The sequence below is a fragment of the Bison bison genome, unplaced genomic scaffold, assembly GCF_000754665.1.
Source record: "Bison bison bison isolate TAMUID 2011002044 unplaced genomic scaffold, Bison_UMD1.0 scf7180017864291, whole genome shotgun sequence".
Taxonomy (NCBI): domain Eukaryota; kingdom Metazoa; phylum Chordata; class Mammalia; order Artiodactyla; family Bovidae; genus Bison; species Bison bison.
Window position 1 is genome coordinate 10,172,193 of NW_011494863.1, and position 18,575 is coordinate 10,190,767.

The 18,575-nt window shown below is 42.5% G+C and overlaps 1 protein-coding gene across 1 annotated transcript; it reads left to right on the forward strand.

The window, feature by feature from the left end:
• The first annotated feature begins 12,779 nt into the window (after positions 1–12,779).
• On the forward strand, positions 12,780–14,851 carry ADRB2 (adrenoceptor beta 2, surface). Its single transcript, XM_010850505.1, has one exon. It carries the CDS (start codon positions 13,045–13,047, stop codon positions 14,299–14,301), a length of 1,257 nt encoding a protein of 418 aa, XP_010848807.1. The 5' UTR covers positions 12,780–13,044; the 3' UTR covers positions 14,302–14,851.
• Positions 14,852–18,575: the final 3,724 nt, after the last annotated feature.

Consider the following 18,575-nt stretch of genomic DNA (forward strand, 5'->3'; position numbering starts at 1 on the left):
TGAGAAATGCTGGACTGGAAGAAACACAAGCTGGAATCAAGATTGCCGGGAGAAATATCAATAACCTCGGATATGCAGATGACACCACCCTTATGGCAGAAAGTGAAGAGGAACTCAAAAGCCTCTTGATGAAAGTGAAAGTGGAGAGTGAAAAAGTTGGCTTAAAGCTCAACATTCAGAAAACGAAGATCATGGCATCCGGTCCCACCACTTCATGGGAAATAGATGGGGAAACAGTGGAAACAGGGTCAAACTTTATTTGGGGGGGCTCCAAAATCACTACAGATGGTGACTGCAGCCATGAAATTAAAAGACGCTTACTCCTTGGAAGGAAAGTTATCACCAACCTAGAAAGCATATTCAAAAGCAGAGACATTACTTTACCACGAAGGTTCGTCTAGTCAAGGCTATGGTTTTTCCTCTGGTCATGTAGGGATGTGAGAGTTGGACTGTGAAGAAGGCTGAGCGCCTAAGAATTGATGCTTTTGAACTGTGGTGTTGGAGAAGACTCTTGAGAGTCCCTTGGACTGCAAAGAGATCCAACCAGTCCATTCTGAAGGAGATCAGCCCTGGGATTTCTTTGGAAGGAATGATGCTAAAGCTGAAACTCCAGCTCTTTGGCCACCTCGTGCGAAGAGTTGACTCATTGGAAAAGACTCTGATGCTGGGAGGGATTGGGGGCAGGAGGAGAAAGGGACGACAGAGGATGAGATGGCTGGATGGCATCACTGACTCGATGGTTGTGAGTCTGAGTGAACTCCGGGAGTTGGTGAGGGACAGGGAGGCCTGGCGTGCTGCGATTCATGGGGTCGCAAAGAGTCGGACACGACTGAGCGACTGATCTGATCTGATCTGATCTGATACTTTAAGGATGTCTAAGTAAATGGGCCTGTGTGTGTGTGTGTGCATGCACACACACGCATATATGTAAGGTATCTGCCCTCTGTATTCTGGACCCTGTGTTGGGATATTGGGGATACAAAGATGGATAAATTAGTATTAGAAAGCAATGAGGAATGATGCTAATATAGGATAGGTGCTACTGTTTGGGGAGATGCAAAAGCAAATACTAGAGACATCTATCCTGCTCTCAGAGTTAGCAAGTCTTCCTGGAGGAAGCTGACAAAGTATGAATAAATGTGTGAGTGGTGCTGGCAGTGGGGACCATGCAGGAGATGAGGGGAGAAGGGAAGGAAGTATAGTAGTCAAAAGAGGCTGCCATGAGTGGAGGAAAGAGGCTGGATGAAGCCCAGAGGCTCAGCGCAGATAACGTCCAACCAGTCTCCCTACTGCGATAGGACAGTGCTGCCTCTTCATTGCAGCCTGCAGCGGTATGGTAGAATCTAGCTCAGAGACCCTGACAACCAGGGTGGTTCTACCTCAGCAGCCTGAATATGCAGTCCTTTCACTGAGTCTGAAATATGAGTTAAGTCGTTCAGAATCAGGCTTTTGATCAGACAGAGCTGGGTCAGAAGAACTTCTAGTCCTCCATCTACCTATGGTGTAATCTGTGGCAGGCTGCTTAATTTCTTTAAATCTTAGTTTTCTCATCTGTGAAATGGGAATAAGTGTGCCACCTCATAATGCTCTATGAGATGAGATAAAAGTTGAGAGTATGTATGTAAGGTGCCTATGGCCAGCTCCTGGTATGTAGAGTACACACATAATAAATGAAACCTATGCCTGCTGCCTTTCAGATCCCTTCACAATCACCAAATAAATGACTAGGAAGAGATCGCTTGACTCAACCTTCCCATTTTACAGATGAGGAAACTGAGGCCCAGTGAGGGGCAACTGTACAATGTGAGGCTAGACTCTCTTCCTCTGGGCCAGCATGTGTTTCACCACCCCACAGTGATCAGACTCCACTGAGCACCTGCACCTCCTCCTCTTGAACCAGTGAAGTCTTTTCCCCTGTGGCACCAGCAAAAGGCACCTTTGGCGGGAGGCCAGCCCTGCTCCCTTTTAAGCTCCTGAAGGCATTTCTCCTTCTTTGCCCATCCTCCCCAGCTGCAGTTGGCTTTACCTTCGCCCACGGTTTCACTGTCACCCCTACGTCTTGCCTTCCTCTCTTCTAGTAGATACTTCTTGATCCCTCCAATCATTTCATCTCCACTTTCCTGCAGGGCACACAATTTCACTTTCTTTCCTTGGGCTCCAGTGCTGGGCCATTTGCAGTTAGGGGGTCTTCAGCCCAAGAGACTTCATGCACAATCTCTTTCCTGTGAGAGGTTTCCTGAGTGCTGTGGCTAACAGATCTTTCCATGGCTTTTCTAGGTTTAATGTTAATAATTAATTCAGCACTTACTATGTAGCAGGGCAGTTCTAACCATTTTTCAGATATTAACGTATTTGTTCCTCTAAACACCTGCAAGGGGTTGTAAGATATTGTTATCAGTAGGCCCAATCTACAGATGAGGAAGTCGAGACACAGGGAGATTAAGTAACTTGCTTGGAGTTTGACAGCTAAGAATTGGAAGAAGCAGGGCTTCAAACCAAACAGTTGGCTCCAGAGATGCTCTAGAGTGTCTCACAGGATCAAGCCATGCTTGGGCTTCTGTCTGAAACCATCACTGACTGGCTTTGCTTCTGCCACTCCCTGACTGGTTTCTCTTGGGAGCCCATCCTTCCTCAATTACTTGCACACAAACCCTCATCTCAGCAGCTGCTGCTAGGAAATCCAACCTGAGACTTCTTCCAACTATTCACTCCAAAAGTTACCACTATTAGTAGTTTGATATGTACAAAGGATTTTTTCCATGTTGGATAAATTTATTTATTCATTTAAACGACTGCCCTTAGATAAATATGTCGTGAAATTGAAACTGCACTAGAAAATGTAAGATGACAATAAGGACAACAATGATGATGATGACAATGATAAACACTTTTTCTGAAGCACTGCGCTAAGTTCCTTAAATGTATTATTTCCTTTAACCATCAAAAGCATCCTCTGAGAGCACCACTATTCAGGGAATGCTTACACTGTAATGACAACCACCAACAGACACATTACCCCAAATCTACTCATCTTTCAAACATTATTATTTTTCTTTTGACCATGTGGCATGTGGGATCTTTGTTCCGACCAGGAATCAAACCTACACCACCTGCATTGGAAGTGCAAAGTCTTAACCACCGGACCATCAGGGAAGTCCCTAAACATTTTAACTTTCATTTTGATGTCCAACCAAAACCTCCAACTCAATATGGCTATATTGAAATTCATCACTTCTTCCTATCCTACAAACATTTAGGCTAAGCTGCTCTCCTCACCTCTGCTTAGCAATGGCCCCCATTCCTTTGATTCATCTCCTCAATCTCCAGCAATCCAACTTGGGCTGATTTCTTCTGTTGTCTGGTCTCTTGGTTCTCTCCCTCCCTTTCCAAACCCAGTTTTTCATACATTCTTTCTATTCCCTTAACAGTCAGCCAAGAGATTTTATACTTATTTTATACACAAACATTCTGAGGTCCAGAGACCTCAAGTATATTACCTGCAGCACTCTGTTAAGGGCAGAATCAGGACTGGAATCCAGGTCCACTTGGCTCCAAAGGCCAGGTTCTTTGCACGACAGCTGTGTGTTCCATTAGTGTGGCCTAGGGCTGAGACACCAAAGGTATAATAAGGAATTATTTTAAACACTTCAGTAACACTACACTTAATAACAGTGTAGGAATTATTTTTACCCTTTTCAATTTTCTTTCGATCTTTTAAAATATGGAGAAGGTCCTACTGAATGTTAGAACACCATTAAGTTCTCCCTGGAACTTGCTAATCTTACTTTTCAGTAAAATGAAAGCAGACTTCAGGCTTAGAACTTGGAAGGCAACAAAGTCTAGTTAGAATTTATTAACATTGCTCTGTGTTCATGGTTACCTTCTATTTATGGCTGGTGACACTGGTTTTCCATGTGCAGTAGTGACAATAATACAAAATTTTCTTTAAAAATAAATGTATTTGAGTTTTAGAAATAAGTCAGCATCAAAAAAAAGTATTCAGTAAGTAATAGTACACCTCCTACTCAGAATAGCAGGAATCTCAATGGTGAAATATGCCAAAAAGAAACCAAAAAAACATAGCCAAGTTGCTTTGTGGGGTAGTGACAGTTTTTGCTTGCCAACTCTTTGGTAGCTCTTCAGAGCAGGAACTCATCTCCTCAATGGCCCTCAATGTGCTTCCTTCCCACTACAGGCTTGTTCAGTTCAGAATAGGAAGGCCCTTAGATGTCATCTATCCCTACCTCCCATTTAATGGCCAAAGACTACAGCTCTAAGAAAGGTGACTTTTTTAAAGCTATCCAACCCCAAAGAAAGGCAATGCCAAAGAATGCCCAAACTATGACACAATTGCACTCATCTCACACACTAGCAAAGTAATGTTCAAAATTATCCAAGCCAGGCTTCAATAGTACATGAACTGAGAAATTCCAGATGTTTTCAAGCTGGATTTAGAAAAGGCAGAGGAACTAGATTCAACTTGCCATCATCTGTTGGATCATCGAAAAAGCAAGAGAGTTCTGAAAAACATCTATATCTGTGGTATTGACTATGCCAAAACCTTTGACTGTATGGATCATAACTGTGGAAAATTCTTCAAGAGATGGGAATACCAGACCACCTGACCTGCCTCCTGAGAAATCTGTATGCAGGTCAAGAAGCAGCAGTTAGAACTGGACATGGAACAACAGATTGGTTCCAAATCAGGAAAAGAATACGTCAAGGCTGTATATCGTCACTCTGCTTATTTAACTTACATGCAGTGTACATCATGAGAAATGCTGAACTGGATGAACCACAATCTGGAATCAAGACTGCTGGAAGAAATAACAATAACCTCAGATATGCAGATGATACCATCCTTATGGCAAAAACCGAAAAAGAACTAAAGAGCCTCTTGATGAAAGTGAAAGAGGAGAGTGAAAAGGTTGGCTTAAAGCTCAACATTCAGAAAACTAAGATCATGGCATCCGGTCCCATCATTTCATGGCAAATAGATGGGGAAACAGTGGAAAGAATGACAGACTTTATTTTGGAAGGCTCCAAAAATCACTGCAAATGGTGACTGCAGCCATGAAATTAAAAGACACTTGCTCCTTGGAAGAAAAATTATGACCAAACTAGACAGCATATTAAAAAGCAGAGACATTACTTTGCTGACAAAGGTCCATCTAGCCAAAGCTATGGTTTTTCCAGTAGTCATGTATGGATGTGAGAGTTGGACTATAAAGAAATCTGAGTGCCAAAGAATTGATGCTTTTGAACTGTGGTGTTGGACTCTTGAGAGTCCCTTGGACTGCAAGGAGATCCAACCAGTCCATCCTAAAGGAAATCAGTCCTGAATATTCATTGGAAGAACTGATCCTGAAGCTGACACTCCAATACTTTGGCCACCTGATGAGAAGAACTGACTCACTGGAAAAGACCCTGATGCTGGGAAAGATTGAACTTGGAAGGAGAAGGGGACAACAGAGGATGAGATGGTTGGATGGCATCACCGACTCAATGGACATGAATTTGAGTAAACTCTGGGAGTTGGTGATGGATAGGGGCCTGGTGTGCAGCAGTTCATGGGGTTGCAAAGAGTCAGACATGACTGAGCAACTGAACTGACTGACTGACTGATAGTATTATAGTTGTCCTGGGACCAGAACCTAGGTCTCCTTATGCCCAATTCATGCCCTCTCCTCTGCATCAAACTGATGATGACTTTCACTTACCATCACACCCTTGTTCATTCCCAGATCTAAAGGAGACTCCCAGAAATTCTGGTTGGATTCAGTAAGGGAAATTAAGCCCCATTCCCTAAAGCAGCTGTTACACTGCAAGCTCTTAGGAGGGTAATACTTATGTACCACCCTTGGGAAAACTGGGAGGAACAGGCACTCAAACACTTTTCTGTGGGATTTAATTCTCTTATAAAACCCCAATGGAGGAAAGCTGCTAGAGGCTAGCCCCTTTGGATGACTGACTGACCTCCGGCCAAGAAGTCCTTCATATGACCATCTGAAGTTCCTCCTGTTTTAATTTAATGCCGTCTCTTTTTGTTCAGTCCCCCTGAGATGCAGAGAATTTATTAGCATGTATCTCATAAAACACCAGTATAGCAGGAAATTACATTAATCTGATACAGTTAGCTGCTCTGAAAGCTTTGCTGTTTGCTCTGCTTGCTTTATGGTTGCCAAGGTAATTGTAAATTGATTGTTTGATGACTTGCTCTAGGATCACTCTAGGTATTGATATTGAGACACTGACAAGCCCAAGTATGACTAGTAAGATATCTGATGGTGAAGAAGACTCTAGACCCAAAGGAACAGAAATATTTAACCTAAAGAGTAGAAGACTCAGGTGAACTCGAAGGGATTCTACCAAAATCTCAAGGACAATCTTGAAAGAGAGAGTAGACTTGTTCAAGTGCCCTCAAGGGGGCAGACTTAAGATCCATGGGTAGAAATTATCAGAAGATGGATTTCAGTTCAATATCTGGATAGTTGGAGAAACGTACACCAATGAAAAGAACTGGTGTGCTTGCTTTCATTAGAGATAGCTGTCAAAGAATTTTGGCAGATGCACTATGTAAGGAGCTACCTAGGCTAAGAGATGCTTCATTCAAAAGTCACTAACATCCCATCCAGCTATATAACTCAATGATGAAAGTCATTTTCATCATCATTTTTCTTACTAAGGAATCAAGTTTTATTCCTTTCAAAAGTCTTTTTCACAAAAATTCAAATTAAAAATAAATTACTCATTATTTATATTCAAAGTGGCCTTTCACAATGTGATCTGATAAGACATACATTCTTTAAATACATTTTGATTCAAAGATAAGATTTCAATAATAGCTATCTCTTTTCCAAGGCAATATGCTAAGCTTGCATGCATTTAGTCTCATTTACTGTAAACTTAATGAGGTAATACCATACAGAGATCATACTAAAGACAAACATTTGAGATCATCATTAAAAAAAAAAACTATAGATTTTCTCAGTTTAGAGGATCATAAAGATGGAAAAAGTCTTCAAGATGGAGGTCAAAAATATTGTAAGCAATTATCCTCCAGTTGAGAAGATCTCCTGGAGGAGGGCATGGCAACCTACTCCAGTATTCTTGCCTGGAGAATCCCCATGGACAGAGGAACCTGGTGGGTTTGATAGATAGATCACAAAGAGTCGATAGATCACAAAGAGTCAGACACGACTGAAGCAACTGAGCACATCCCCCAATTATAAATAAATTTTTTAAAAAAGAAAAAAAGACTGATGTCAAGTAGCTTACCATCTGTTTTCTTCTAGGAAACATTCAAGTCTTTCCTCCATTTTAAGTTAATTCTTGCATATGGTGTATCATTGTGGTCTAGTTTTATTCTTTTGCATGTGTCTGTCCAGTTTTCCCAATGCTGTTTATTGAATAAGCTGTTCTCTCCTCCACTGAATATTATTGCCTCTTTTATTGTAAATTAATTGACCATATATGCAAGGGTTTATTTCTGGGTCTTCTACCCTGTCCCATTAATTATGTGTTTGTTTTGATTACTACAGCTTTGTAATATAGCTTGAAACCAGAGAGCTTGATGACTTCCAATCTATTCTTCTTCCTCAAGATTGCTTTGTCTATTTGGGGTCTTTGTGGTTCCAAACACATTTTAGGATTGTTTGTTCTATTTCTATGAAAAATCCCGTTGGGATCTTGACAGGAATTGCATTTCCATTTCCTTGTGTCTTCTTGAATTTCTGTCATCATTGACATCATTTTCTGATAGTTTGTTGTTAAGGATATAGAAACGCAATTAATTTTTGTATGTTATTTTGTACCCTGCCACCTTACTGAATTCAATTGTTCTAACAGGTTTTGGGTAGCATCTTTAAGGTTTTCTACATAAAGTCATGTCATTGTTAGAACAATTAATTGCATTTCTATATCTTTAACAACAAACTATCAGAAAGAGGAATTAAGAAAACCCCATTCACAACTGCATCAAAAAGAATAACATGCCTGGGAATAAATTTGACCAAGGGGGTGAAAGAAAGACCTGTACACCAAAAATGATGTCAATGATAACAGAAATTCAAGAAGACACAAAGAAATGGAAAAATATTCTGTGCTTATGGAGTGGAAGAATTCATATCATTAAAATGACCATATTACCCAAAGAACAGACATCTTTGCCATCTTGTCCCTGATTTTAGAGGAAGAACTTTCAACCTTTCACCATGTAGTATGTTTGTTGTGAGCTTGTTATATGTGCCCTTGGTTAGGCTGAAGTACATTCCTTCTGTATCTACTTTGTATAAACCTCCTAGAAGAAAACATAAGTGGTAAGCTACTTGACAGTGATCTTAGCAAAAAATCTGTGAATCTGAATCCAAAAGAGAGGCAATAAAATGAAAACCAAGCAAGTGGGACTACATCAAACTAAAAAGCTTCTGCACAGCAAATGAAACAATCAACAGAATGGAAAGGCAACCTACTGAATGGGAGAAAATATTTTCAAATCATATATCTGATAAGAGATTAATATCCAAAATATATTAAAAACTCATAAAATTCAATAGTAAACAAGCAAACAATTTGATTTCAAAAAATGAGCAGAGGATCTGAGTATACATTTTTCTAAAGAAAGCATACAGATAGTCAACAGACACATGAAAAGAAGCTCAACATCACTAATCACCAGGGAAAGGCAAATCAAAACCACAATGAGCTATCACCTAACATCAGTTAGAATAGCCATTACCAAAAACAAAAAAAGCGTTGGTAAGGATGTGGACCAAAGGGAACTCTCACGCACTGTTGGAGGAAATGTAAATTGGTGCAACCACTATGAAAAACAGTATGGGGTTGAGTTCCTCAAAAAATTAAAAGTAGATCTAACATATGATGCAATTATTCCACTTCTGGGTGTCTGTCTGAAGAAAACAAAAACACTAAATCAAAAAGATATGTGTACCCCCATGTTCTTTACAGCATTATTTACAACAGCCAAGATAAGAAAGCAACATAAATATACACTGATAGATGAGTAGATAAAGGAGATCTGATACACACACATAAATGGAATACCACTACATCATAAAAAAGAATGAAATCTTGCCATTTACAGCAATGTGGATGAACCTTAAGGGAATGATGCTAAATGAAATGTCAGACAAAGACAAATGCATATGATTTCATTTGCACGTGAAATCTAAAAAATAATACAAGTGAACAACAAAAGAAAACAAAACAGAAGTCATAGATACAGAGAACAAAATGGTGTTTGCCAGAGTGGAAGGGTGATAGGGAAAGGGTAAAACAGGGGAAGGGGGTCAAGAGGTACAAACATTTAATTATAAAATAAATAAGTCATGGGGATGTAACGTATAGCATGGGGACTGCAGTCAGTAATATTGTAGAGCATACTTGAAAGTTGCCAAGAGAGCAAATCTTAAAAGTTAACTTTTAATGCATGGTGATGGATGGTAACAAGACTTATTGAGGTGATCACTTCACAATGAATACAACTACTGAATCATTACATTGTACACTTGAAACTGATGTGTTATATATCAATTACACCTCAACAATAAAAATAAATGTTTTAAAAGATGGAAATAATCTTGCCTAAGCCAAGACCAGTCTAAGAGTTTCCTAAGGCATCCAGATATTCATGTGAGAGCATTCCTTGGCTCACAGAGCCTTACTCTCTTTAAACATTTGTTTGGTAAATCAAAATGTGACTTTTTTTTCCTGTTTGGCAGGCAGGAAATGACAAATCAGAGTCGTAAGGGATTGATAAAATATGTAGTTAGACACTATCAATCACCATAAAAGAGCCTGCTTTTCCTTACATCTAACAAAGGTACATTTAGAACTTTCCAGTTCAACTAAAACATTAACACTCTAAGACCACAAGCCCAGTAAGCAGTGCTAGTCACACTCCTCCACTGGGAAATGAAGCTACAATGTTGGGCGGTGAAAACACGTGAGACCAGGAACAGACCTCGACTCCCAGTCTTCCCTGTCACCTTCGACCAGACTCTTTCCTAATTTTCAAACTGGAAGCGTAGAGAGAATAAATGATCTATTAAACTCTTTTCCATTCTGTCTTTAATCTTACAATTCTAAAAAAGGAGGTCAGGTAAAAGACTCCTGGCATGAAGACATTTTGAAATTTCTATCAGCCACAGTGATATAAGAAAAAGAAAGGGGAAGAGATTGAGAGGGGTGCCCACTTGGCAAAGCTGATGAGGCAAAGGCCTGGAACTTTGTTGACATAGCAGCCTCCCTTCTGGATTTAGTGTTTGTGGGTTTTTTAAAAGGTGCTTCCCAAAATAATCAATGTTAAAATTTTAAGTGACTTACATGTATATCTAAATGATCAATTAATGTTTGTCCTATAAGGGCTTTCTTTGTTCCTTTATTGTTATAAGAAGGTTAAACAATATGCTTATTTATTTCATAGCTTCACAAACAGGAAGGAGGCTTTAAATGGCCCAGTTTCACAATTTGGGGTAGATATATATTTAAAGAAATATTGCATAATTGCATAATGCACACTGCCTCTTCCTAAAATGCATCATACCAGAGCCAATTTTGGAAAACACAAATATGGGGTGGGTATATTTTGAAAACTATGTGAACATAATAGATTCTTAATTAATATGTGTGGCTTTTATGGGAAATATTTGTTATTTTAAGGCATCTGTCATGCAAAAACAATTTCTGCTAGTGAAGAAAGTTAAAAAGAGCATGTAGTTTAAATTTTGTTTCTGAGTTATACTTCTTGTGTAAATGCCCATGTTACTTTTGTCCTAAAGCATTTTAGTGTTCTATTAGAGAATATGAACAATATCTTCTAAACTACTAAGTAATTTATATAAATTTATGTATAACCTTTATTTGTGTGGCATTTATAAGTGCAAATCATAATTACATTTGTCATTATATCATCTGATTCTCATTCAGCACAATGGAAGTGACTTAATTCCTCATTTAGACATAGGGGAAATTAGGCTCCACATTTTTTATTTGCCTAAGGAATATGAGCTAGAAAGTTCTAAGATGAGAATTTGAAACCTGGTATTCCAATTCCAGTTGTGGTCCTTCTTCCCCATCCTCTATTCCTTTCTGCACTGTGGTGACACGGTACATTGAAAGGATTAAAAGATGGATTTTAGAGTCAAACAGAACTGAGTTCAGCTTCTGCTTCTGGCACTGCCTGGTCTTGTGCCCATGGGCAAGCTATTTTCTTCTTTGAGACCCATTTGTGAATTAAGCTAAAAATAGTTATACCCCACCCCACCCTAACAACACACACCATGGGACTGTGGGAAGGATTAAATGGAATAATGCATTAAAAGCACATAGTAGAACGTTCCATAAATGTTAGCCATTGTTATGTTATTATGTAATCTAGAAAATATGTTCAGTTACACTGCATGAAATACTTTCCATGTTTCAAAGACACAAATGATACATGGGAAATCAAACCCTGAAAATTAATTTTTTAAACAGTAAATTCATATGCCACATGCAAAGGATAGTATTTCATGGACAAAGACTCTAGTTTTTTAAGAGAAGTTATCTTTTGCTTTCTGTGGTTTCAAAACATTTCTTAATGTTAACACCTTCTTAATAATCTGAGCCATATGAAATTGTCATCTATTTAAAGTCAGATACCACAGAAAAGTGGCAATTTCATATGGCTCAGCCCAACAGATCAACAAACTACCGAACAGAAGATTTTTTCTAGTTGCAAAGGGATTATTGAAGAAGTTGAACTTGAAAATTATTTCATTTTCAACATATTCTCATTTTAACGGAGAAGGAAGGAACGATGCCACACTCCCTAGAATTAAGAATTAAAGCATACAACGTTCTCTTCCTATCCTCAAGCACATACATGTATACCCCAGCTCCAAATGAAATCCCAAGAGTAAAATTAGGTCTCAACCCCTGCAAATTCCCAAGGAGGGCACCAAAAGTACTGGACAGCAAGCATGCTGAGGAAATTGGCTGCTGCTAAAGTCACCACCTGTGGTCTTGCCAAATGTCTGAAAGGGAATATACCATGAGTCCTGTGTACTGGGGAAGATGGAGTGGATGTCCAGGGGGCAAGGGTAAAGAGTTTGGAATATCCAGATGGGGAAGTCCTTCTCTGTGGCACACTGCTTGCCTCCAAGTGGGCGTTTGTATGCTATTTGTTTACTTTTTTTGTCTGTATGTCCGTGTCTTTATGCTTCCGGGTGCTCCTGGTTTGCTCCTGGCCATGTCTCTTGTGTTGGACAGGGGTGACTTTGTGCCAGTCGGCTTCTGTGCCTGCGCGCTCGTTAGTGCGCTGGATGGGTGTGTCTGAGTGTCTGTGGCTGTGGTTCCGTATAAGTCTAAGCATGTATGTCGGGGTACAGTGCGCCTGCCTGTGCGTGTCTCGGTGGGCACGATCATCTATTTCCGAATGCGAGGGAGTGCCGGAGTATTGCCATCTACCCTGAGACCAAGCCGCACAGGCGCCCCAGGCAGACAGGTAGCAGTCACGAAAGAACTGGCACCTTCTAGTTGGCTGGTAAGCTCGCCAGAGCCGGCTTCAGCCTCCGGGGCCAGCCGAGAGAGCCCCGAGGGAATGGTGGCCGACCCGCCCTCCTAGAGCAGTTGGGTCCCGCCCGGGCCAGCCCCAGGAGCAGGCAGGAGAAGGGAGGGAAGGGGCGGGAGAGGGCGTGGGCCTCGCCCCTTTGGGGCTTCCCGCGTTCTATTGGTTGAAAGTTGTAGCACGTCACGGGGAGGGCAGTTCCCCTAAAGTCCTGGGCACATAACGGACAGCGCGCACTCAGAGACGGCTTCTCCAGAGCGCAAGCTGGAACTGGCTGAACTGACAGGCACTGCGAGCCCAGAGTAGCCCCGGAGCTGAGTGCACCACGCACCCCTACCACATCCACACCCACCCACGGCCGCTGAATGAGTGTTCCAGGTGCTCGCTTGCTGCCCGCAGCGCCCCGCCGGAGGTCCGCTCGCTGAGGGCGGCTGGTGCGCCGGCAGCCTGTGCGCTCACCTGCCAGCCTGCGCGCCATGGGGCAGCCCGGGAACCGCAGCGTCTTTTTGCTGGCGCCCAACGCAAGCCACGCGCCGGACCAAAACGTCACGCTGGAACGGGACGAGGCCTGGGTTGTGGGCATGGGCATCCTCATGTCGCTTATTGTCCTGGCCATCGTGTTTGGAAACGTGCTAGTCATCACAGCCATTGCCAAGTTTGAGCGTCTCCAGACGGTCACCAACTACTTCATCACCTCCCTGGCCTGTGCTGACCTGGTCATGGGCCTGGCAGTGGTGCCCTTTGGGGCCTGCCACATCCTCATGAAAATGTGGACTTTTGGCAACTTCTGGTGTGAGTTTTGGACTTCCATTGACGTGTTATGCGTCACGGCCAGCATTGAGACCTTGTGCGTGATCGCTGTGGATCGCTACTTAGCCATCACGTCACCCTTCAAGTATCAGTGCCTGCTGACCAAGAATAAGGCCCGGGTGGTCATTTTGATGGTGTGGATCGTGTCTGGCCTTACCTCCTTCTTACCCATTCAGATGCACTGGTACCGGGCCAGCCACAAGGAAGCCATCAACTGCTATGCTAAGGAAACCTGCTGTGACTTCTTCACGAACCAACCCTATGCCATTGCCTCCTCCATTGTGTCCTTCTACCTTCCCCTGGTGGTCATGGTCTTCGTCTACTCCAGGGTGTTCCAGGTGGCCAAAAGGCAGCTCCAGAAGATCGACAAATCTGAGGGCCGCTTCCATGCCCAAAACGTCAGTCAAGTGGAGCAGGATGGGCGGAGCGGTCTAGGACAACGCAGGACCTCCAAGTTCTACTTGAAGGAACACAAAGCCCTCAAGACTTTAGGCATTATCATGGGCACTTTCACCCTGTGCTGGCTGCCCTTCTTCATTGTCAACATTGTGCACGTGATCAAGGATAACCTCATCCGTAAGGAAATATACATCCTTCTAAACTGGTTGGGCTACATCAACTCCGCTTTCAATCCCCTTATCTACTGCCGGAGCCCAGATTTCAGGATTGCCTTCCAGGAGCTTCTCTGCCTGCGCAGGTCTTCATTGAAGGCCTATGGGAATGGCTGCTCCAGCAACAGCAATGACAGGACTGACTACACAGGGGAACAGAGTGGATATCACCTGGGGGAGGAGAAAGACAGTGAACTGTTGTGTGAAGACCCCCCAGGCACCGAAAACTTTGTGAACCAGCAAGGTACTGTGCCCAGTGATAGCATTGATTCACAAGGGAGGAATTGTAGTACAAATGACTCACTGCTGTAATGCCGGTTTTCTACTTTTTAAGACACCCCTTCTCCCCAGTACCCTGCAACAAAACACTAAACAGACTATTTAACTTGAGTCTAATAAATTTAGAATAAAGTTGTACAGAGATGTGCAGGAGGAAAGATATCCTTCTGCCTTTTTATTTTTTATTTTTTTAAGTTGTAACAAAATATATTTGAGTAACTGTTTCTTGTACAGTTCAGTTCCTCTTTGCCTGGAACTTGTTAAGTTTATGTCTGAAGGGCTTCAGTCTCAAAGGACCTGGGGCTGCTATGTTTTGATGACTTTTCCTGCATATCTACCTCATTGATCAAGTATTAGGGGTAATATATTGCTGCTGGTAATTTGTATCTGAAGGAGACCTTCCTTCCTGCACCCTTGGACTGGAAGATACTGAGTCTCTCGGACCTTTCGCTGTGAACATGGACTCTCCTCGCCCCTCTTATTTGCTCAAACGGGGTGTTGTAGGCAGGGACTTGAGGGGCAGCTTTGGTTGTTTTCCTGAGCAAAGTCTAAAGTTTACAGTAAATAAATTGTTTGACCATGACTTCATTGCACCTGTTTCTCCAAAACCCCTTGACTGGAGTGTGCTTGCCTCCCCCACTGGAAACTGCAGGTAACTATTTGTAATAACTGCCCGGTGACTTAATGTGGAATGACATGCACTGATTGCTTAACCCTTTCGTTTGCCTTTGAATCTGCCACTGCAAACCTGCGTCTCTTCTAACGCTGCTGCTCTCACATCAGTTCTTTCACTGTGTGCTCACCCAGCATAGCTCATCTTGCTCTTCTTACGAGTATTATTCCTATGTTGTAACATCAGAAACACTGACTCATAGAACTGGAGTTATGGGCATCTGTTGTGTGCTTCCATGTGCCTCTGCTGCCCACCTTCCAGTTCTACTTGTTTTGCAGCTGCTTATATTTTTATCTTTGTCTTTTCTCATAGTAGAGATCATAGTGCATCAGGGCTTGGCATTTTGAGGATAAGGAAGTTCTTGTGAAAAAGTTGCTCAAACATAGCCCTGAAATTCCAAGGGAAATGAAAAAGTCATGGGTTATAGGGAGAAAAGCTGGAAAACATGTCACTGGTGAAAACCTCATGATCTAGAAACAGGGTTTGAACCCTCCTCCTTTTGAACCGCTGTCCTTTTTTGCCCCCTCTCCCTGTGACTCTAGTCACTTCAGGACAAATCAAGATTTCTCAACCTCATACTTTTAACATTTTCAGCCAGAGAATTCTCCACTGTGGAAGACTGTCCTCCACATTGTCGGATGTTTAGCAGCAGCCCTGGTCTCTACCCACGAGATGCCAGGAGCATTCCCTGAGCTGTGACAACCAGAAATGTCTCCAGTCACTGCCAGATACCCCTACCTTGAGGGATGAAATTGCCCCTGGTTGAGAACCAGTTATGAACTTCAATTTCTAAGCAGATGTTTCGATTCTGCCTAATATAACCACTTCATTTTGCAGAGCACCAGAGAGGCATTTTTCACACTTTACCCAGTTAGCGACCGACCCTGGGCCAGTGTTCTACTCCATCACACTGCCTTCCAAGCTTATTCACCAGCTGCCCACAGACTGACTGTGAGACATGAATCGTTTGAGAGGGTTTATCAATGAAGGCGAGGCCTCTGAGCCATTACTGCCTGTTTGTGGAGAGATTATAATACTGTTAAGAGGGACGTAAAGGAAAATCATGAAAGTAAACACATTTCTTTTCCCACCCCCTTTCTATTTTTGCCTGTGTGTTTGAGCCAGAGCTTGGCCCAGGTTTGATGGAGTGGATCGTCCTCCTTGGCAGCGCCAGCCAGGAGAGGTTCAGCCTGCAGGGTTCGTTGCCATTTCACTCGCTTACAAAGCTGACTCTACTTCTTTCTTCTCTTCTATCCCAGCCAGGGTCCCCAACCAGAAAAGCATTAGTCTCCTCTGCTTCCCATCAGCTCAGTGATAGTGTGTTTCCAGGCGAGCCCTGACATCTCAAGAGAAAGTTAGCTGCCCATGTTTCTAGAACATGCCATCAGGCTTCAGAGAGTGTGTGCCATTCAGCACTTCTGCTCTTTCTCCAAGGGCTTTCATACCTATTATCACATTCTTCTCCTGGTCTGGCCCCTGCACTCAGAGATGCAGGCAGCTTCTGCAGTTAATCTTCACACTCCTCATAGCCTCATGGGATCTTGGACTTGGAAGGAGAAAGCATAAAAAGCATTTGACATCCAAAGAGACTAAAAGCCTGCAAGGGGGATGACCTGCCCAAGGTAAGAAGCCAAGGATGTGAGAGTCGGAACTAAAGCCAGGGAACCCGGCTGTCATACCAGGAACTGGCGTATTCTCTCCACCACATTGTCATTGAATTTTGCCCTCACCCTCAATCGTGGAATCTTTTCCCTGGGGCTGTCACATTAACAAATTCATTTAAGCAGATGTTTTTATTTCTTTTGAGTCCTTGATAAAGAACACAGGCAGTACACAAATAATCTGCAATAGGGACAAGTGAAAGAATTATTCCTTTTTCTCAGCAAGTGTTCACTAGGATATCCTCAGCATTTAGAGAAACTGGAAGATTCCTTGACTCTTTATGACCTGAAGGGATTTCAAGCCACTCCAGGTAGAAATTTCCTGTCTTATTTAGAAGAAAAAAAAAAAGGTGGAAACTTTTCTATCATCATTTGTAAGTCCCATGGACAATAAATATTATTAATAAACAATGTTATATACATCCTTGTTTGACTAGAGGAGCAAACAATGTAATTTCAGTTAAACACTCTGCTATGAATGTTAGTTCATAAAGTCCCAGCTAAAATGGAGTTTAGCCTAATTCATGTTCATTTAGAAATACTTCAAATATAAGAACATTGATCTGTTAAGAGTTTGGACAAGCAAGAGCATTTTAAGCCTATCTCAGTTCCTTGCTTTCTATATCCTTTTGTTCTGCTTTGTTTCTTTGTGGAGGCAGGCATTTGTCAGTGTCTCTCTGTCCCTCTGTTTGCTGACAGGTTGGTTACATAAGGTTTGTGCTGGATTCATCGTCATAAAGTTGTCTTTGCCTGGACAGCAAGTTCTCGAAGTCTGTCAAATGAGAACCTTATCCTGAGATGCGAGCTGACAGGTGTGCAAAGTGGCAGGCCAGGGTGGGCCTCCTTGGTGAGATCATTATTGGAAGAGGGAATCTGGGGAATAGGGAGCTGGGAAATAGGAACTGTCCTTACACGATGCTGAGAATGTTTCTGATGTTTCACTTCTACTGCCTAAAGAAGCCTAGGCCAATATCAGTCAGGTGGTATTTACAACTACTGTATGTAGCAGGGGAAAAATATAGGTTTTAGTCTCTGAATTCTGGAGCATACTATTAATAATACTATATAGATATCTTCTATGAAATCTTACTAAATATTAGGGACTGTATTAGATACTTTTGGGGGCTTCCCTGGTGGCTCAGATGCTAAAGAATCCACCTGCAATGTAGGAGACCCAGGTTCAATCCCTGGGTCGGGAAGATCCCCTGGAGAAGGGAATGGCAACTCAACTCCAGTATTCTTGCCTGGCAAACTTCATGAACAAAGGAGCCTGGCGGGCTACAGTCCATGGGGTTGCAAAGAGTCAGACAGGACTGAGTGACTAACACTTTCACTTCTTTCACTTTAGGCACCTTTTAGGCACGGAGAAGGCAATGGCACCCCACTCCAGGACTCTTGCCTGGAAAATCCCATGGTCGGAGGAGCCTGGTAGGCTGCAGTCCATGGGGTCGCTAAGACTTTCACTTTCCACTTTCATGCATTGAAGAAGGAAATGGCAACCCAGTCCAGTGTTCTTGCCTTGAGAATACCAGGGACGGGGGAGCCTGGTGGGCTGCCGTCTATGGGTTGCACAGGGTCGGACACGACTGAAGTGACTTAGCAGCAGCAGCAGCAGGCATTGTGTGACCTTGACAGTCTTATGAGGTAGGTAGCAAAATTGTATTCATCTAACAAATGAAGTAATTGAGTTTCAGAAAGGTGAAGTCACTTTCCAAAGTCACATAGCCAGCTAGTTGCAGGGTTAGGACTGGAACCCAGGTCCATGTGATTCCTGAACACACGGAAACCAGGGAGCAACATGTGCCAGTTTATAGTCCACGCCAGAGCAAGTGTAAGAACTGGAAACACAATACCTTGTTGAGAGAAGAGGGCGATTGCTGTGGGTTAGGGCAGGGAGGAATGTTCCCTTGGAAGCATGTGACTGCAGGGTTTGTTGGGAACTGGGATGGGAAACCAATCACTGAAGTACCTGG

What these genes read in the sequence shown, in the direction of transcription:
- ADRB2 (XM_010850505.1), top strand. Translation starts at nt 13,045, where the DNA reads ATGGGGCAGCCCGGGAACCGCAGCGTCTTTTTGCTGGCGCCCAACGCA.